The sequence below is a fragment of the Lasioglossum baleicum genome, chromosome 15 (genome assembly GCF_051020765.1).
Source record: "Lasioglossum baleicum chromosome 15, iyLasBale1, whole genome shotgun sequence".
Taxonomy (NCBI): domain Eukaryota; kingdom Metazoa; phylum Arthropoda; class Insecta; order Hymenoptera; family Halictidae; genus Lasioglossum; species Lasioglossum baleicum.
The window spans coordinates 10,567,310-10,588,101 of record NC_134943.1 but is presented as its reverse complement, the minus strand read 5'-3'; the positions used below and the strand labels follow the sequence as shown (position 1 = coordinate 10,588,101).

Below are 20,792 nucleotides of genomic sequence, written 5' to 3'. Positions count from 1 at the left end.
CTTCAAAAGCGGCCCGCCGCTGGTTGCGCTTATTCTCGGCCTTTATTCTTATTCGCTGTCGTCATTTAGAATAACGAATAACGAATAAAAGTCCCGGGATTTATTCGTGACTAACGAATAACGAATAAAGCGTTATTCGTAAGCTACGAATAATTTCTCAGCGAATAAAATAATTATTCGTTATTCTAATAATATAATAATAATAATAATAATAATAATAATAATAATAAATCCCAGGATTTATTCGTTATTCGAAATAAAATTTGCCCGACTCTGCTTACTACAGCGCCCCACGTTTTTCGTTTTAAATCTTACAAGTATTTTCATAGCTATTCAAAATTTACAATCACAAATTTCCAGGACTATCTGTATGGGATTAGGAATCTGTACGGGGCTTGGAAAAATTGTTTTATACTTTTAAGTCCGTTTTCTTCCATATGCTTGTTTGCTGTCTGTGCGGCGTAGTTTCTATTCCTCGTCCTTCTATTCTATCCTAATGTAACTACAAAATATTTTATAATTGTACTTCAATTAAGAATTACATTGTAATTTAATTGAATGAATATCTGAATTATAAATTACAATATGACTGAATTACGATGTGATTCAATTATCTTGTAATTGTAATTCCTGGATTAATCCATTGTAATTCCGCACAACTCTGATTTCAGTACACGTTCAAAACCGCGGTCTCTACCGTACGCGTGTTGAAGCGGCCCCGTCGCGCGTCGTCTCGCCCGACCTTGCATTTCGACAAACAGTCGACATAACGTTTTCCGAAAATTCACTGCGAGCGAATCGGGTCGCGAATAATGTGCCGAGCTAATTGCGTACAGAAATGACAGCGACCGATAGCGACAGGTCCTTGGACGACTCGCTAACGAACGAGCCACTCGAACAATCGACCGGCATATATTCCCGGTCGACTCGATCGAGTTCGGAACCAAACGAAACGAAAAGTAAACCGTTTCGTCTCGCTGGCGATATGAATTATTCGCGCAGCCTGGACGAACGGTGTTTGCTCTGTACGGCAAATATTGGAAGAGATTTCGATGCAATGCCGCAACGATTCTTCTTCGCAAAAATCACGACAGCGATTGCTCGTGGTAGCGAGCCGCGATCGATTTCACGGTAGTAGGTTTGTTGTGTTTTCGTCGATTCCGGTCGGACTAGGCAACTATCGGGTTGGAGGAACACAGATTATCCGCGCGTTTCAGCAGAGATTGTAGACAACGCATCGCGAATCAGTTCCGCGTGGATCGCGGACGGGAACGCGACTGCAAATTACGAACTACGAAATACAAATTAGAAATGGCGAGTTCGTGGCGCGAGCGAGAGATATTCCCGTCGGACCGCGTCTTCCGATCGAGAATTCGCGGCAAGGCGTTCCTGTTGCTGTTGCTCGTGCTTCGCGTCTCGCAGGGGAGCACGGCTGACAGTTCCGAGTCGGAAGATTATCCTATTCTTATCAGACCACTGTTCGTCTACAAGAACTTGATCAAAGGCGTACACGACTACTTCAACAACACTTGCATCATACTTTTCCACGATTCGCCGGAGACGATAAGTGAGACGGAGCGCGGTCGCTGGTCGTCGACGCACAGTGTGGTATATTTCGTCGAAAAGCCGGAAAACAGTCTTCTAAATGTCTAAATTTTTTTGCGCGTGCCATGACATTTTTGATGTCCGACGTAGTTAAAGGTCTGTAGAATAAGTCCTTCAGTATTGTTTCTTTTTATTCGTACACCCGTGAAGTAGCATACTTCATTGAAATTCAAGAAACCGAGCACAGCGTCCGTTTATTGGAGATTTTCAAGTGTTTTAACAAAAAATTGTGTAAATTCTTCTTGCATTACTGATGTTTTTCAGGTAGGTGTACAGAGCGCTTTCGCACAGATTTCATTTTGTTATTGTCTAAATCAGGGCCTCGTTAAGTATTACAAATTAATTCGAGGGCCGCAATAAAAAGAAGCAGATTCGAAATAATGAAGAAACACATTTTTTTGGTTAACATTGCAGTTACGCATACAAAATAACACGTATAGTACAAACACAACAATATTACGAAAACACGTATGAAGTAGAAAAGTTGTTTTTTTTTCAAATTTACTTCATTTGAATAAAATTATTTCATTTTTTCGTTTCGAAGAAACTTGGCAACGGTTTTCGGTTAACGAAATTTTGAAAATTCGGTTGAATTTGTTGAGCAGTAATTATTTTCGAAATTAATCTTCAGTTTTTTTAACGTTGAAAATAGTGGGTCGCACATAGTATATGTGCTACCGACCATAGCTGAAATACGCCTGATCGCACATAACATATTTGGAAATCGATCGACGGATAAATAATTGTAGAAATCTGGGATCCCAACATCAATATATTTCTTGTTAGTTTCACACTGCATTTCGATCAGTTCCAGTCATACATTTTCAGCAACAGTTTCAAAGTTTTTGGTCGGGCCGCATAGTACTTGTCGACTAGGTCTAAATTAATTATCGTCTAAATAAAACTTTATTGACGATCTTTTTATACTGTTGAGTAACATCCGGTGCCCTTTCCGGTACCGTCACATTCGATAAAGGTTTGTGATCATAATACAAAAAGAATTGGTCGCAGATTTGCCCAGATCGAAGAGTTATAACTAGACTGCGGATGTTTAAATACGTTAAAATAGATTTTTCCGGCTTTTCGTCCAAATACCCCACTGCGCGATGGTTCGCATCGAACGAAACATGGTTTCAGGTTTGCGGGAGCTCGACGGACTGCTGTCCCTTCAGAGATACTTCAGCGGAACTTTGAGCATACGAACCTCGATCATGGATTTTCGCACGTTCAAGAACCGAGTACGTTGAAAAGCGACAGTTGTCTTCTCGGTTGGCGTACACCCGATCATTCGGAACTTTGATTTCAGCTGGGCGACACCTACAATTCCATCAAGAGGCCGTTGTTTGTTCTGCTGAACGATCTGGAGGAAATCAGAGAGCAATTTTCTCGGGTAAATTGCGCGAAACGAAACGGCTGCAACCAGGCGAATCGCGTCGTGTCTGGTCGGGCGAGTATCACGGTAAAAGGTTGATGACTCTCCGAAATTGAACAGGTCTCCCAGTGGATCACGATGGCGTATCCTACGTGGCTGCTGTTTCTGAGAAACGACACCAGATACGAGGATTTTCTGGCGGAGGTTCACGTACCGTTCGACTGCATTTTCATGATCGCTCAGCCGGACGATCAGGGGAACGGCGAGGTGATCAGAGACGTGTACCGCATCGGCAAAGAGGAGGATCTCAGATGGACGACGTTCGGCGAGTGGGACAAGGATCGAGGCTTCCACGGATCGCAACTGGGCCTCTACCAACGCAGACACGATCTCTATGGACGCAACATCAGGGTGGTCACTGTACAGGTGAGAGAGAAAATTCAATTTTTCGACTTTCAAATGTCAACAAACCTCTTTCTCTGAAATAAGAATCCTTTGAGATCTAGAAATTTAAAATATTAGATCTTTCAGATCACTTTCCGAGCAGATACAGTAAAGTCGCGATAGTTGTCAACGACCGGGTACGCGATAGTTGTCAGGTGCCAGCCACCAGTGTTGCCAGAGTGGCACCAAAACGGATATCATGTACTCTCCTCCTTTCCGCTTCCACTATCCCATTCCAGCACCATGCGCACCATCACCATCCATACGGTATGGGAAAGAAAGAGACACGGACAGTCGCCGTCGCCGATACATTACATGCTGTCCTTCTCTACGTTCGGCTTTCGATTGAACTCTCGGCCGGTCGGCGCGGTAGACGCAGTCATAAAGAAATAATGTCGGTATGCGTTAGTTGTCCGTGCAGGACACAGGCTGGTTGACAAGAATCACGGCTTTACTGTATAGCGTTCCAAGACCAAAACTACGAAATTCGAGTTACAATTGAATTCATTATAGGTTCTGCACTCCAAATTCTTTTACGCAAATTAATTTCACTTGCATACGTACAGAAACATGTTTGTGTTCATAGGATCCTCCGGTGTCGCGCGTTCTTCGGGACACGGCGAATCAGGTGGTGGGTATCGCGGGCTTTTTCGGCGAAGTGATCAATCTGCTGCAGGAAGGGATGAATTGCACGTGAGTGAGGCTCCAAGATTTCGTGGTTCCGAACTCCGATTCCGATTTGTCACGATTCGGTCCGCGGGTTTTTCTGCGGTGATTGATTCTCGGGCTCGCGATCTTCCGGCTCGCGATCCGTCGTTTTCCTCTTGCGACCGCGCTCACGAAGTTCTTTCAGCTGCCTGGCCGTCTCCTTACGGAAGTACTTCTCCTGATTGGCGGCGGACCTCTCCTCGAACGCGTCTCTTTTCCGACCGTCGCCGCTCCTTCGCTGTCTTTCGTAAAAGAACACACGAGCTGTGTGCCCATGGCTCCGAGTACCCGGGCCGTTGGGTCGCGCGAGCCTCGCTCCTAACCCGCGTAACATGTTCGGCGAGAACGCAGCCGTCGCGCGTCGCTTGCGGAAAACCGAAGACGATCGCGCTCTCGAGAATCGGCTCACTGTTTCCGCGGTTTCCGGTTGCAAATTCAGCTCGTGGCTCCCGCGATTCACACCTCGCCGTGCGACGCTCGGTAGTACGTCATCACGTTCAGCGATCCCCACTCCGCGCGCCAGCGCTCCCTACTCCGCTACGCGTTCCCACTCCGATTCATCCGCACTCCGTTTCAGTGATGCCGAAATCGTGGTACTGTGGTACTAAGCCGTGGTACGAGACCCCCCCACTATGACCTACCGTTGCCCCTACTGGCCTTCTCCAACTCGCTCGCGCGCTACACTCACCAACGTACCTCTCATATCCTAGGAGAGGTACGTTGGTGAGTGTAGCGCGCGAGCGAGTTGGAGAAGGCCAGTAGGGGCAACGGTAGGTCATAGTGGGGGGGTCTCGTACCACGGCTTAGTACCACAGTACCACGATTTCGGCATCACTGCTCCGTTTTCCGTTCATTCAGTTCCATTTCGGACCCCACCAAGAGACGTTGTCTCTCTCGGAGTTATCCCCCCATTCTATCTTGCGCTTCTATATATCTTACTATTTCATATCAGTATTACTATATCTTGCGTTGCATTTAAAGAAGACTAAAAAGTAGAAAATAATGTGGTACCACCAAGCGTTTATTTCCGCTGTCGATACAACGCTGTGCTGTGGTATTATAGGAGGAAAATGGCATCAAACGAAAGTTTGCTTCCCCTTGCTCTATTATTAAAAAAGAGGAGGAGAAGGAATCGGAAAATGCATATACATACATCCAGTATCGCCAGATGAGGGGAATCACGGTGAGATGATGTACCTCCTCTCTGATGAGCAGACCAGTCCACGGCACGGGCACCGTGGTCTACGGTCTTATTGTTAGTGGGGGACATTGGAGTATGCGCATGGTGCTGGAATGGGATAGTGGAAGGGGAGAAGGAGAGGGGAAATGAAGCCGGTTTCTACCTGATCTGGCGACACTGATACCGACCCGAAAGAGAGATCAGATTACTCAGTTCGGGGGGGGGGGTATTCTTGGTCGCATTTATCGTAAAGAAATTGTTGGGTCTAGAGGTTGCGAATTGTTGGGCCACGCAACCCTTCAATAGCAGACAATAATTGCAGATTCACCTACATGGAGGCAGGCTCGTGGGGGGTGCGACTGCCGAACGGCACGTGGACCGGTTCCATTAAGATGTTGATGGAGGACAAAGCGGACCTCGCAGCCACCGAGTTGATGATGACATCCGACAGGTTGGACGCCGTGAAATTCACCACCCCTGTTTATTCGACGAAGTGAGTAGACGCGCGGCTTCTACGAGACACGGAAGAGATAAGATGTGCGCGTTTTTCCATTCCCGTGTTCAGATGTCGCGTGTACATCAAGAAGCCGGACACAATGGCGGTCAAGTGGAACGCGTACTTGGCGCCGTTTGCGTTGAACACGTGGAACGCGATCGCGATGACGATCTTGGTTGTGGGACTAGCGATAGTCACGATCGACGCGTTCTCGCCGTCGGAAACTTCGTCGACGATGCCGCGATCCACGCTCTCCGAGGCGTTGTTTTGCGTTTTTGGCGCACTTTGCGGTCAAGGTGCGTACCCCTCGCGTTTTCGATCACGAACTGAATGGAACGGCGAGGCGAGGCGACGCAAGGTATGCTCGTCGTCTGATTTGTGAAATCGGCAGGCATGGAGCCGTCGTCGTTGGATCCGACACGATTGGCACAGCTGAGCATTCACTTGACTGCGGTGGTCGTGCTGGCAGCTTACTCGGCCGCGCTGATCAGCTTCCTCGCGGTGAAGACGTTCTTGATGCCGTTTACCACGATGGAGGGCATGCTGGAGGACGGCAGCTATCGGTTCGCCGTGGTTGGCGATTCGGCCGACTACAGCTTTTTCCAGGTATGTTTTGCAGGTTCTCCACTCCAAATTCACGCTTTTCCAAGCCAAATACACGCGTTGATTTTGCAGATCGATTTTATCCTTTTGTACATCAATTTCATCATTTTGTACATCGATTTCATCCTTTTGTACATCGATTTCATCCTTTTGTACATTAATTTCATCCTTTTGTACATCAATTTCATCCTTTTGTACATCAATTTCATCCTTTTGTACATCAATTTCATCCTTTTGTACATCGATTTCATCCTTTTGTACATAAACTTCATCCTTTTGTATTTACATCAATTTCAAATTTCATCCTTTTGTACATCAATTTCATTCCTTTTGTATTTACATCAATTTCATCCTTTTTTACATCAATTTCACCCTTTCATAAGTCAAATTCAACCTTTTGCAAATCAATTTCTATTTATTACCACGCTTATATTAGCTTGCCGAGTTGTCGATGTTGTCATTGTCGGGAATCCCGTATATTCTCGGGAATCCCGGATATTTTACGGGAATCTCGAGCATTTTCGGGAATCTCGCACACCCCTAGCTTCAATAAATACATGCGTACTATCATTTTTAAAAATCAATCAGCACGGTGAATATACATATCTAAGTTATCATCTCCGATCCATTCTCCGGTTCAACTTCACTCTACACGATCCGATCACGCGACAGAACACCACCGACCGTATACTCGCGATCATGTTCGACGAGTTGCTGGCCAGCGAGACCGATCTGCCGGTCAACTATTTGGACGGACTGCAGCGTGTCTGTCGAGAGAGCAAATACGCGTTCATGACGTTGGATAATATGGCGAGCGTGCTTCAAGAAGTGGTGGAATGCCCGCTGGAACCACTCGACACGATGGTGCAGACGACCGTGGCGATGGCGGTACCGAGTCAGAGCCCTTATCGTGGCATCATCGATACCAAGTGAGTGATCGAACGGGATCTTCGAAAATCCAAATGCTCATTGCTATCTCGTCTTTGTCGAATTCCAAGTATTTTGGTGCTACGAGACAGCGGGATTCTTCAAAGGTTGCTGAAAGCTGAGTGGGCCACACACTCGAGCAAGGTAATATTATTCGTCGAGAGTTTGTTTCAGAGTTGTGTTGAATTATTAGGCGTGCAAATAAGTTCTTTCCTCTATTTTTCCAAAGATTGTATTACACTCCGCGATAAAACTATAAGACAGTAGCTTTTCGTCAGACGATCTTATACTCTAATCGCAGTCACAGAGTTAGAAGTAATTGTGTACTTAAAATTAAACATTTGTAATTTTGTTCTTATACATAATTATTAGACGTCATTTACTAAACTAATTCTTCTAGCCTTACAGAGAAATTCAAGTCGTTTGGTCCATTCATATAAAAGTTATTCTGATTTAAAGTTTCATAGTAATCGGTTGATGTAGAAAAAAAACGATAGGCATTGAAAGATGTAACAATCCTTAAAATTACTGTAGCTGGAGGCCGAAAATCGTGAAAAACTGCTATTTTTACCATCTTTAAACGTTCGTAGCTCATTACAACGCCGACCGATTTTGATGAAATCGTTTTACGAAACGTGTTTTCTAAATTTTCCATATAAGCCCACACGAAAAAGTTGAAAAATACAACTGTTAGTATTTTCTCTGCAATTCCGACAACTTGCAGATTTTTTCAAAAATTCTTCTCACGTTGTGTAGCGAACCAATTGTTCTAACTTCTCCAAAAATTTCAAGTCGTATATTCCACTATGAAAAAAGTTAGGGTGTTTTTAAGAGTGTCCGAATATTAGTAGGAGTCACTGTATGTGTAAATTATAACTAAACATAGGATCGTAAGCTTTGTACCTCAAAGTGACATACAATGAACGTGTCAACTGTAATAGTATTTCTAGATCAAAACGCAGTGTAACATTTCCATTCTAAAATCGGACATTTCATATGCAACAACCTGATACAATTTATTTAAATTGGCACAACTCTGATTGGTTTCGTTCGCGTGTCTGGCTCCGGTTCTAATCGGAAGCTTGTTCGGTTCCAGTCGAAAAGCGGATGGACGTCGGTGGAGCTGGAAGACGCGATGCCGCTGTTGATCTTCCTGGCTGTCGCTGTTTTCATCACATGGCTGACGTTGTTCGCCGAGTTGCTGATCTATTCGCGACGCAGAGATTCGAACCCGATTTCGGAAACGGTTCCTCGCGCCTCTGTCGAGCCGAGCATAGATCGTTCGCGCCCCGCGATTGCTCAGCAATCTAATTGGGCGCGATTGCCGCCGTTCGGCCGACGACGATCAGTTGCGCATCGCCGCGTCGTCGCCCGAAAGTAAACATGCCGACAAGTTTTGTCGCGCGTCCGGACAAGCGGTTGTCTCTTCGAGTTATGCGGACAGAACATTGAAGGTGAGCGAATCCACAGTGCTAAACGATTGCGAGTTCGAATAGAGTTGTGCGGCTGTAACGACGGGGAAATGGCGCCTGGTCCGCGTAACGCTTTCGCGGCGAAAGTTTCGGGTTCGTCGACGGGGAAAGAAAATCAGCTACATCCCGCGACTACGACTGCGACCACGACAGTGAAAAAGTGCAAGAAACTAGCTCTTCGAAGACACGGTTCTTTATCGTCAAACGATGAACGAAGAGCAGGGTTGGCGGGATCGACCGGGCGGCAGGGACTCGCCATCGCCGAGACCCTCTCGTCGAAGAAAACGTCGTTTCAGGTTCATTGCGACGACAAAAATGAGCTGCAACTGAAGCATCAACCGCGAGCGCGACCGCGCCGCGGTTCCGCCGCGTCTTCCATACCGCTTGCTTCTTTGCGAGTCCAAGGACACGAAAACATACAGGTATGGCGATCTCTGTTCCGAACTATGCAGAATCCACTCGTTTACTTTATTTTCGGCGTTCCAGCCTGCTGCGGGAATCGAAGAGACGGGCGACAGAACTTCGCGAAAACGGTTGCCGGAAGACCGATCACGAAAAAATGAGAACCTGTTGCCATCGAAGATTCCCCGCCGCGTCAGGTAAGGTGACACCTCTCTGTAACCGACTCTGGAACGATCTTAATTTGGTGTTGCTCGCAGATCGACCTCCACCGGATTGGTTCAACAGAGATCTCGGTCGTGCTACAATGAGAACGCGTTGCCGCGGCGGGCGATTTCGGCCACCCGTCTATCGTCCAGAGCCGTCGAGAGGACCAGGGCAGCAAAATGTGCGGCGCTCACACATCGTACGTACAGGGTGGAACCATCGGAACGCGTTGTTACACCGACTACGGTTCAAGAAAACAGGTACGTTCGAGTTTGACAGATCCGTGGCGACGAATCGTTGATACTTTCTCTTTCGCTTTAGGTTCAGGAGGACGGTCGACTCAAACGACTTGCGACCGTGGCTTAGGAAAGGCCATCGTCGGAACGATTCGCCGTCGACATCGGCGAGCGCTCATTCGCCGTCGACACCGGCGTGCGCTCATTCGCCGAAGACGTTCGCCGTCGATCTTTGCAAGACACCGGAACAGCAGGCTTCCGTCGGAGCGTCCGAGGCACGGCCTACCTCGATCCGCGCCGAGTTATTCTGGAACACAGCGTACCACGCGGATTTGTTGATCATTGAGCGCGAAAAGGAGGAACGAGAGCCCCGATTGTCGACCAATTTCCTCAGAGAGCATGTGAACGCCGATCAGAGGACACTCATTGTTATGTTTCTTTTGCATTTAGGAGTAAGCGATTCTCGATTTTTGTTTTTGGCATGCGCGATTTTTGTTTTTGATTGTTCACCCGCGCGGACACGTGTCAACGAATACGAAGACGCTAAGAGCCCGTTCAAGCACGGCGGAAACGCGCGCGTTTTCAACCGTCTTCGTATTCGTTCACACGTGTTGGCGCGATCCAACCATCGAAAGCAAAACACGCACGGTTTCCGCCGCGTCTGAACGGGCTCTAGCAAACTAGGAGTGTAGCAAACTAGGAGTCTATAGCAAATTAGGAGTCTAGCAAATTACGAGTTTAGCAAACTAGGAGTCTAACACTATAGGAGTCTAGCACAATAGGAGTCTAGCAAACTAGGAGTCTAGCAAACTATGAGTCTAGCAATCCAGGAGTCTAGCAAACTAGGAATTTAGCACGTTAGGAGTCTAGCAAACTAGGAGTCTAAAACTAGGAGTCTAGCAAACTATGAGTCTAGCAATCCAGGAGTCTAGCAAACTAGGAATTTAGCACGTTAGGAGTCTAGCAAACTAGGAGTCTAAAACTAGGAGTCTAGCAAACTAGGAGTTTAGCGCATTAGGAGTCTAGCAAACTGGGAGTCTAAAACTAGGAGTCTAGCAAACTATGAGTCTAGCAATCCAGGAGTCTAGCAAACTAGGAGTTTAGCACATTAGGAGTCTAGCAAACTAGGAGTCTAGCAATCCAGGAGTTTAGCAAACTAGGAGTCTAGCAAACCAGGAGTCTAGCAAACTAGGAGTCCAGCACAATAGGAGTCTAGCAAACTAAGACGAGAGATAAGAGTCCGTTCAGACACCGCGCGATTTGTGTTTTCAATGGTTCGATCGCGCGGATCTTATTTACATTAGCGTCTTTCACACGTCTCCGCGCGATCCAACAATCAACAGCAAAAAACGCACGGTCTCCGCCGCGTCTGAACGGGCTCTAACTGGCTCTAACAGCGCGATTGTTCGCAGACGCACAACAGATACCCATCGCATATAATCTATCGAGCGGTGAAGCTGTTCGACGCGGCGATCGACAAGTTACAAGTGAGCACGGTTTTTATACAGTTGGCAGCGTTGGCCACCATGTGGATCGCTCTGAAAGCGCTCGGAAAATATGATGATATACCCACGGTAAGCGAGCTGGGTTCGTGACTGCGATCAGCGCGATTTTTGTATTTCCGCGTTTTCGGTTCCAGGCTACGGAGATGATTAGCCTGGCCAAGGACCTTTACGCTGGACGGGAGGACCTGCTGATCGGTTACGAGAGAAAAATCCTGCGGGTATTGAATTTCAACGTCACCTTCGCCGACGTGCACTCTCTTTTCGCGTACCATTTGATCAACTGCAGGTATAGCGCGGACCTCTCGGAGGGCAGGTTCGCGTTCGTTTATCGAGCGGGTGGTTACGTGGTAAGCTGACGCACGATACGAAAACTCTACTTGTCTGAAATACCGCGAGCTCGACCGAACGTATTTTACTAGGTTTTTATGTTTTTTAGATTGACGTGACCCTGCTGGACGAAAAATTTTGTCGGATGTCCGCGAGTGTGGTTGCCATTACAGCGGCCGAGCTGGTTCTCGGCCTCATCGTGGACACCGAGCTGGCTTGCGCTGCGGGTCGTACCACCGACGTTCAACCGCGATGGCTATATTGGAGAGGATTGCTGTGCGGGGCTGGCGCAACCGTCGGCTCTCGCTTTACCTACAGGTTAGTGCCAGCTCGTTCTCGTGTTTGCCTTAAACCGGCTTTGTTCTTGTCTTATTGGAAGCGAAAGCGACGGTGTTGTGACGACGGGGAACAGGTTTCAGGACGAGGAGATCGACCGATGCCGAGTCATGATGCTGCGTTGCATTCTACTGTCTGGGGAGCAGAACACCAAATTCACGGTGGTGTGGAAAAAGTACAATCGCAGCAGATTCGGTCGGATAGCCACACGTCTTCTCGAGCTAGCAGGCATGCTGACGTTCCACGAGTCGATCGAATTTTGAAAAGGATCGCGCTGGAGGATTCGCGATCTCGTTGTCTTTTACAGATTTACTGTTTTTATAGTTTTTTACACAATTTTAACGAATAAAAAGAAAGTCAGTTTTCTCGTGTTCAGATGCGTCGTTTATTTTGCATTTCCGCCGCGATTGCGCTCGTTCGCGCTCGTTACAGCCGTTCGTTCGTCCGTCAAGCGGTGCCGTACGCTTGCTGAGTGTTCTGCCATTCGTTCCACTTGTCCCAGGACTTGTCCACGGAGACCAGACCCTGCGCGTCGTCCTGAAACCGAAAAGATTCGCGTCGCTTAAATTGATCGCGCAGAGGAAACTCGAGAAACGGTTCGCGCGGTCTCGTACCTTGAACAACGAGTTGACCACGCCTCCCCATGCGCCGAACAGATTCAAAAGATCCGGTCTCTTCGAGTAGAGAGTGCTAGCGGCCAACGTTCCGTGCGTCAACTCCTCGAGAGCGTTTGCGTCTTTGTCGGCGGAACTGACGATAACCCGCGGTGGTTCTATGCCCAAGTTGCATCGCGACCATTCGTCGATGGGTGCGCGTCCACCTTGAGGACACAGCAGTTCAAAGTCCGTGCTCTTGGATCCTCCTTGTCGGCCGACGTCCAGCTCCTCGTTCTTCTCTTTCTTATCCTCGTCTGCAAACAGGAAACGAAGACACGATGGCGGTCGCGTTCTGCGCGCGCGCGCGATACGCTACGAATTCATACATTCTACTGGTTTTACTCACCGATCTGCGACAGCGCCGTTAACGATAGGAACGCCACGTCTCCTTTGTCAGCCGTCAAACATCTGAAACGAGACGCGCGATTCGAGTAGGTGTACTCTTTTATTTTTATATGTATACATATTTATACGTCTCGTGACCGAACACTAACTAGACTGCGAACGTTTATGTAATTTTTCATTTTCGCAGGCGCGAATTATAAATCGAAACATGGTAAAATCTTATTTTTACTACTCCTGCGGTTGTAAGATAAATAAAAATTGTACTATATTCTCTGGAATTTCATGTTTCAGCATTTCTGTTCGGGATTCAAATTGTGGGATTTGCCGGCCGTTGCGGCAACCGTCGAGCGACGTTCGCAAAAGTCTTAGAATTTACGGTTTGCGATTCATTTAAATCGCAGATCCTTACGATTTTTGCTATTTTCAATCAATCATATTTCGTAACATCCTTGATCGATTTTGATGAAACTTTGTACAAGTATATAACTTGCTTAGACCTACCGAAGGCGCCTTCTAAATTTTCATTACAGGTACAGATAAAAAATTAAAAAATCGTGACCTTTACTATTTCCTTCGCAGTTGTGACCAATAACAATTTTTTAAAAAAATTATTGACACATTAGCTAGTAAATTAATCCTTCTAACGTCTGAAAAGAAACTGAAGCTGTTGGGGGTCCAATTTTGAAAAAGTAATTCGTTTTTTTAATGTGTACGAATTAGGGATGTATGTGATCCTGGTCGGGACGGGAATTTCTCGCGGGATCGAGACGGAATCCCGGTCTTTCGGAATCCCCGAAAATATCTGTGATTCCCGACATTTTGAAGGTTCTGCATACTTCCAATAATTACAAGTATCCGAAAGTCATTGTGTTCTCGAAGATTACATATCTTATTAGCCGGGAATGTTCATGTTACTAATCTCGTAGAAAGTAATTGCGAATAATGACACTTACGGGAATCCCAAATATTATTCTATATCTCGAAAATTCTCGGGAATCTCGGATATTTTCGGGAATCCCGGATATTTTACGGGAATCTCGAACATTTCCGGAAATCTCTCCTCACACCCCTAGTACGAATACTTTGTACACCGACTGTAAATGCATAAAGATCCGTATTCTAACTAACAACAAAACTCACGCGATGGCTCCGGCTCCGCCTCTGAAAGTTTCGGCCGCGGTCGGCGAGCACTTGGTCGCGTCTCGCACTCGATCGTCACCGGCTGCGAGGCTTCCAACGCACTGCTGGCACAGTTTCGAGTTGGTTGGTGCGCCTGGTGCGCAGGATCCCGCGAAGAAGTTGGCCGCCTCGTCCTCGGAATTGATCAAGCCCTTTTCTTTGAGCACGTGGATCGGAGCCGTCCAGCCGGCGAAGCTGTCTTTATATCCGCTGTGGCAGGAGCGTTTACCACGCAGATCGGCTGAAACGCGAGAAAGAGTTCAAGAGGATCATGATCGAATCGACGGCGATTCGATCCAGTCGAAGAGAACGCCAGGTTGGCTCACCTAATGCGTTGATCGAGGAAGATTTCTTCACCACAGCGACCGCCGGTCTCTCGCTCAGCTTGGTGGATCCTGTTCCGTAGGATTCCGCGACGATCGGTGCCACATGGAAATCTCGGATCGCCCGAAGCACCGAGCCTCCCTCAAGAACCACCAGATCCGTTTTGCCCTCCTTCAGAGCGTTCAAGCAAGAGTCCTGATCCGTTCCCAACTTCGCGCACTCCAATTTCGGCCGGACGTCCCTGTCGGAGACGCGTTCAACGTAGAGCAGGGGTGGGCACATTTGTCGCAATTGAGACAAAACCGTTCCCACCGTCTCCGTACTCACTGACCCTTTCCAGTTAGCGCTGTTACGGTGGGGCAACGAAGACACGAAACACTAGCGAACGCGACGAAGGTGCGTTCTGCACGGAAGAAATGCTGGTGGGGGAAGCAAGCGATTGAGGGACCCCAACGGTGCACAGCAAGGTGGGCACGGTAGGGGCCTATGGCCCATCAAACTCCTGGTTCCCCCACCATGCTTTCTTGTATGCAGCGCGCTTCTTTCTTCAAGGTAAAGATGGATACTGGTGGGGGACGTTGAGTGCTATGGTGGGGACGGTCTTGCCACAATTGAGACAAAAATAACTACCCCTGACGTAGAGGTTTGTCCGGATAAATCTGCATACTCTCAGTCAAAGTTGGGCAATAATCAACTAATATTTAAAAATGACTAATTGCCTTTTTGAATGTTAGTCATAGCAAACTAGTCATTAGTCAAAACTTTTTGTTTAGTTAGTGATAACTATATGGCAAATAGTTAGTCACAGCTCTAGGTAATCGTTAGCTATTGCTTATTATCAGACTGCGGATCTTTATGCAAACTAAATCGAATGTTATTTCTTCCGTTAATGATTTTAATAGAGGAGAGATCGTATATTGACATCTTGAATTTTTTAAATCTTCCAACAATTTTGAATTTCATCTATTCAATTTTGCTATAAATGCATAAAGATCCGCAGTCTACTTATTAGTTAATTAGTAGTTGATGATCAGTTATCAATCTTTAGTCATCAGTCACTATTGTGCGATTAACATACATTAATATTATTAATTAATTATCACTAGACTGCGGATTTTTCTGCAAAATAAAAATTGTCTGTATCATTTGCGAAAGATTGGAGTCAGATGGACGTTTAATTCTTATTTTAAGAATCTTAACAAGCTGACAATACTAGATTGGCATTATTAGATCATTCTAATTTATTCACTGTTTTAAATGGCACCCACTCATTTTTGTGATAAATGCATAAAACCCGCAGTCTAGTTATCACTCACTAATCAAAAAGTCTAATGACTATTTTGCTATTGCTGCGATTAACATTCAAGAAGACTGTTAGTCATTTTTAAATATTAGTTGATTATTGCCCAACTGTGCTCGCAGTGCCTCACAAGAAGTCTCCTGGCAGGAATACGAAAGGAATGCGGCAGCAAGCCGTCCGATTAGGTCATTCCACTGGCACTTTCGGTTATAGCAGAATTATTGGCTGAAGTGTGTAACGTAACGGCCTCACCATTGGCTTCTTGTGAGGTACGGAGAGTAAGTACCTAGAAAATTGAAGTTCGCGTACCTGGAGAACGCGGCTCGACCGAAAGACCGACACTTGTCCAGCGCGCTTTCGGTCCAGACGCACCAGCGGGCGATCTTGCCCACGGCACCGGAGTTTCTTTCGATCACGTCCAGGTACTTGGAGTTCTTGAGATGGTCCTCGGGAAGAATTGGCGGCGCGGCAACGGCCACGGTCTTCTTGTCCAACAGCATGATGTCTTTCCACCAATCGGCCTTCTCCTCTTCTCCCAGTTTGCCGAGATCGGTCAGTTCCTGCGAACGCGGACGGCAGAGTTGGGCAAAATGTAATCTCAATTACAATTACAATTATTTACCAATTACTGTAATTTGATATTGCAGAAATTCAATTACAATTACATGTACATGTAAGTCTAACAAGTACTTCGGTGTAATTATTCTTTTAAACCATTAATTTTTATGTTTTGGACCATTTAACCGTTTTCTTATTGTAATTGTAGTCCACTTTTGCACATGTAATTGAAGATGTTATTAAATACACATGTAATTAATTACTGTCTTACTGATAAACGGGAGAATAAACGTACCTGCTGCAACGCTCCGACGTTACCACCTTCGGCTGCTTCGCCGTTGGTCATGTATCCTTGCCAAGGCCTGGCCGCCCAGGTGCACGGTTTCGTCTTGGCGTCGATCGGCACTTTGCTACCGTCCGGACAGAAGTACCGGAATTCGTCGGGGTTCTCCGACGTGGGTACTGCAGGAGTCACGCCAACCGGCAACCCGAAGAATCGTTTCACGTAGATCACCTTGGTCCAGGCGACATCGCCGCCGTTGTGGGCGAGACAGCGCAACGCGCCCTCGTAGCCAGAATAAATGTCCGGGTAGTCGCAAATCTCCGGTTTCTCGCAGAGAGCGCACATGTTCGAGTACGTTTCCTCTGCGGAATAGAAACAACGAGAGTTACGAGGGGAAAGAGGATCACGGACGATCGCAACTTACTCAGTCGTCGATTGATCGCTGGATCCGGCGACCACGTGCCCACCAAGCAACCTTTCGAGAAGAGCGAGCTAAAGGCGCGCAGCTCGTTCTCGCGCGCTGAATAGTGCGGGTCGTGAACATTCTGCAGGACTCCCATTGCAGTCAGTTTGGTGATCGGTATTTTGTAGCCGACGTTGCGGCCCACCCCCGTGTGGCAGGACTTTAAACCGCGCAACCCTTGCACGTTGCTTATGTCCAAATCCTTGTGTATCACCGCCACGGCTTCGTACCGGTAGATCGCTTCCGGCTCCTCTTTCGTTCTCACCTGCGAATCGAACGATTAGGGGGATACCATCTAACACCGTGGAAGCTTTAGGCTCTTTGGTCGGTTCGGAAGAGAGAGAGAGAGAGAGAGCTCACCTGTTCGACGACGCTGTAGCCGGCGCTCGAGGCAAGAGCGTTGTTCTTCGCTGCCAAATACATGTCTTCCGGGTCGACGGCCACCACATCGGCTTGCTTCTTGCCGACCTTCTCGATGCACGCGTATCGGTCGCGACCGGAAATGCAAGAGATCGGGATACCCTTCACGGCCGAGTCTTCGATCATTTCCTTGCATTCCTTCCAATAGATCTCGGGCACGCAGATCGTGACTGAACGAGACAGACGTCGAGAAATTAGGCGGCGATATATCGCGAGTTGATTATAATCAGCATTACAACGATCTATTAGGTTGTTGCATACGAAATATCCGATTTTTAGCAGTGACATTAAACAAATCGTTCCATGCCAAATCGGACACTTTTTGCAGGCACCATTGTCGATTTTGTTCTAAATGAAATATGTTGTAGTCCATGTGAAATTAGGGTGGGGGCGGGGGGAGTTTAAGTCATCATTTTGCCGGTTCCGAATTTTTTTTAGAAATGGCAGACCTTCAAAGTTTTCAATTTTTGCCCATTTTGGCGAAAACGGGCATTACTTACGAATTCTCGGGAATTCTCGAGAACTGTTTGTCCGATTGAGCTACATTCTTTTTTATTTTATCTCTGGAACTGTTTGTCCGATTGAGCTACATCCTTTTCTGTTTTATTCGGAAAGGATTGGGCTATTACAAAGTAATTTTTTCAACCTCGACAATCAACTTTATAATGTCGAAAAAATTTAAACAAATTCTTTCTTTACGTTTTCTTCGATGATGGACCAGAATGATTTAAATTTTGAAAAAATATGGTTATATTCCTTGAAGTTTCCCCTTTAAAATGAACTGGTGATGGACGCCGTGTACCCCCGTATCAGATGCAGGCGAGTCGAGCGCACCGCTATTATGGTCCGTTGTGTTTACTTTACTTAATTATGTAACGTCTTACAATTGGTACACACGACAGTAATGGTATTTTAGACTTATTTAAACTGAAATATCTCCTGAACTACTAACTTTTTGACATACATAGGCTAGTACTTTTTTATAGCGAATGTCCAGCTGCATCGATTGATGTATTAAAAAATACCTCATTCCATTAAAGAAAACGAAGTTGACCTTCATATGTTCTTTACGCGTCCATCTACAAAAGAGCTACTAACATCAGATTAATGCCCCCTCGAAACCAAGCAAGTTCCATCTAATGCATTTCTTCCTAACACCAATATCAGCCAAGTTATTCAGGTGGCCTGTTTTTCGCGTCTCACCCTGTATATAACTTACTTAGATGTACAAAATATGTACATGTTTTAAATTTTCATTACAGGCACAGATAGAAAATTTAAAAATCGTGGTCTTTACTGTTCCCTTCGTAATTGCTACCAATAACAATTACAAAAAAAATTATTTACACATTAGCTAGTAAACTAACCCTTCTAACGTCTAAAAAAAAACTCGAGCTGCTGAGTCCAATTTTGACAAATTTATTCGTTTTTAAAAGGTGGACGAATACTTTGTACACCGACTCTAATTAGGTTCTTCGCAAACGGACCATAATTCACTGTATTTTCTACCGATCTCGGAATTCTACTTACAGACTTTTCCAGCCGGTGTGGTGCCATCGGCCATGGCGAAGTCGCCGAGAAGCGCGACGATCGTCAAGGCGACGACCGTGCCGCCAATATCTCGCCTCATCGTCGTTTCGGGAGTTTTGCGCTCGAACGGTTCAAAAGGCGGACTTTGATAACGCGAAATCGGATACGAATGCGAACGAAGCGGCAAGATGCGATCGCGGATCGAGACTACAGTTGCCTCGTTGGTTCGCGATCCGTGCAACACTACCGGCGAGACTCGACGACAGCCTCCTTATATACATATAGCAGCGACAACTAGTTGTCGGTCTCGACGCGTTTACCTGCGGAGTGAGACGCGGACGCGGCGGTTGACGACGGAGAGATCTCGAAGGAGAACAGTTTTGACCTCGTCGAGATTATCGCGCATCTCTTCTTTTTTTGTATCGTTCGTTCGAACACAACCTCTCGATTCGTTCCTTTCGAAATGCACCTCCCCGCCGAGACTTCTTTGTCGCCCCTCTTCCGCGATCTACGATTATTTTGCCGCCTAGAAGGTAGCCCCTCGCTTGTCGCTAGGGATGGGATCAAGTACCTCGCAAACAGGTTCGAACTTTGATTGATCGAATTCGAACTCTCTATAAGCATCAGAAAAATGCAACTGCTCTTTTTTTTAAGATGAAAACGTACATTTTTGACTGCACCAATCGATGCAGTTTTTGTTGTGCTCTACATAAAAGTACTAACGTACAGTCACTGACAATTTAAAGTGGACACCCTTAAAAATCGCATAACTTTTTAGAAATCGGACCAGAGGACTTGAATTTTTTTAAGCTGTTAGACCGGCTAGTTCGCTAGAGAATAAGTAAACAAAAATTTAATACGATTGCAATTGGTAGGAATTATACAAAATTTTTAAAAATGATGTTTTGTCAACTTTTTTATCTGGACCTGTAACGATAATTTAAAAAATGCGTTTTATAGATTTCGGCAACTTATATGCATACTGAAAGTTTTATCGAAATCGGTCTACATTGCAATGAGCTAGATACGTTTGAAAAAGGGAGCTTAAGGGTGAAAGTCGCAGATTTATGTAGCTCATTGCAATGTAGACCGATTTCGATGAAATTTTCATCGAAAAATCTATAAAACGCATTTTTTAAATTATCGTTACAGGCCCAGATAAAAAAGTTGACGAAACATCATTTTTAAAAATTTTGTATAATTTCTACCAATTGCAATCGTATTAAATTTTTGTTTACTTATACTCTAGCGAACTAGCCGGTCTAACATCTTTAAAAAATTCACGTCCTTTGGTCCAATTTCTAAAAAGTTATGCGATTTTTAAGGGTGTCCACTTTAAATTGTCAGTGACTGTACTTATGCCCTAAACTTATTCGGTACCTACGTTATGTTCCATTATAAATCAGAGAACTTTCAGCTTCGACAACTTCCTAAGGAATAAGTTTAGGGCATAGGTATGTTAGTACTTTTATGTAGAGCATAACAAACTGCATCGATTGGTGCAATCAAAAATGTAGGTTTCCATTTTTAAAAAAAAGTGCAGTTGCATATTTCTGATGCACCGATGCACAAAAGTGCATAAAATTAGTTGCGTAGTATGCACCATCTGATGCCATTCAACTTTTTCTTATAACATTTTCCTCTATTTCCGACCGTTTAGGAGGTACAGCTTGTTTCAGTTGCGTGGGACACCCTGTATAACTTACTTATTGTTAGACCTACCAAAGAGGCGCCTTCTAAATTTTCATTACAGGTACAGATAAAAAATTAAAAAATCGTGATCTTCACTATTTCCTTCGCAATTGCGACCAACAACAATTTAAAAAAAAATTATCTACACATTAGCTAGTAAACTAATCCTTCTAACGTCTGAAAAGAAACTCAAGCTGTTGGGGGTCCAATTTTGAGAAAGTAATT

General features: G+C 45.7%; 3 protein-coding genes and 1 long non-coding RNA gene across 8 annotated transcripts; 2 read left to right on the top strand and 2 right to left on the bottom strand.

Moving 5' to 3' along the window:
- Window positions 1–993: 993 nt before the first annotated feature.
- Window positions 994–8,868, top strand: LOC143216108 (putative glutamate receptor). Of its 2 annotated transcripts, none has more exons than XM_076438895.1 (11): window positions 994–1,567; window positions 2,743–2,843; window positions 2,912–2,995; window positions 3,098–3,403; window positions 4,008–4,114; window positions 5,632–5,802; window positions 5,875–6,101; window positions 6,197–6,411; window positions 7,081–7,337; window positions 7,407–7,479; window positions 8,432–8,868. In XM_076438895.1, exons 1-11 carry the CDS (start codon window positions 1,312–1,314, stop codon window positions 8,714–8,716), a joined length of 2,082 nt encoding a protein of 693 aa, XP_076295010.1. In that variant the 5' UTR covers window positions 994–1,311; the 3' UTR covers window positions 8,717–8,868. The 2 variants fall into 2 exon arrangements, with proteins under 2 accessions (XP_076295010.1, XP_076295011.1); XM_076438896.1 differs by having other exon boundaries at window positions 1,545–1,701.
- LOC143216141 (uncharacterized) lies at window positions 1,449–4,154 on the bottom strand. The gene is made up of 3 exons (XR_013010519.1): window positions 3,986–4,154; window positions 3,192–3,369; window positions 1,449–2,965 (listed from the first exon to the last, which is right to left on the bottom strand). It is a non-coding gene; the product is annotated as an uncharacterized LOC143216141 (long non-coding RNA).
- On the top strand, window positions 8,710–14,105 carry LOC143216111 (uncharacterized). 4 transcript variants are annotated; one of them, XM_076438907.1, is made up of 8 exons: window positions 8,710–9,229; window positions 9,294–9,406; window positions 9,467–9,673; window positions 9,735–10,101; window positions 11,062–11,223; window positions 11,289–11,501; window positions 11,591–11,799; window positions 11,894–14,105. In XM_076438907.1, the coding sequence occupies exons 1-8, from the start codon at window positions 8,858–8,860 to the stop codon at window positions 12,078–12,080; spliced, it is 1,830 nt and encodes a 609-aa protein (XP_076295022.1). In that variant the 5' UTR covers window positions 8,710–8,857; the 3' UTR covers window positions 12,081–14,105. The 4 variants fall into 4 exon arrangements, with proteins under 4 accessions (XP_076295022.1, XP_076295021.1, XP_076295020.1 ...); XM_076438906.1 differs by having other exon boundaries at window positions 11,047–11,223; XM_076438905.1 differs by having other exon boundaries at window positions 11,591–14,105.
- Tsf1 (transferrin 1) lies at window positions 12,179–19,135 on the bottom strand. The gene is made up of 10 exons (XM_076438893.1): window positions 18,876–19,135; window positions 17,286–17,515; window positions 16,887–17,190; window positions 16,475–16,824; window positions 15,931–16,181; window positions 14,324–14,562; window positions 13,959–14,238; window positions 12,820–12,881; window positions 12,432–12,727; window positions 12,179–12,354 (listed from the first exon to the last, which is right to left on the bottom strand). The coding sequence occupies exons 1-10, from the start codon at window positions 18,973–18,975 to the stop codon at window positions 12,265–12,267; spliced, it is 2,202 nt and encodes a 733-aa protein (XP_076295008.1). The 5' UTR covers window positions 18,976–19,135; the 3' UTR covers window positions 12,179–12,264.
- Window positions 19,136–20,792: the final 1,657 nt, after the last annotated feature.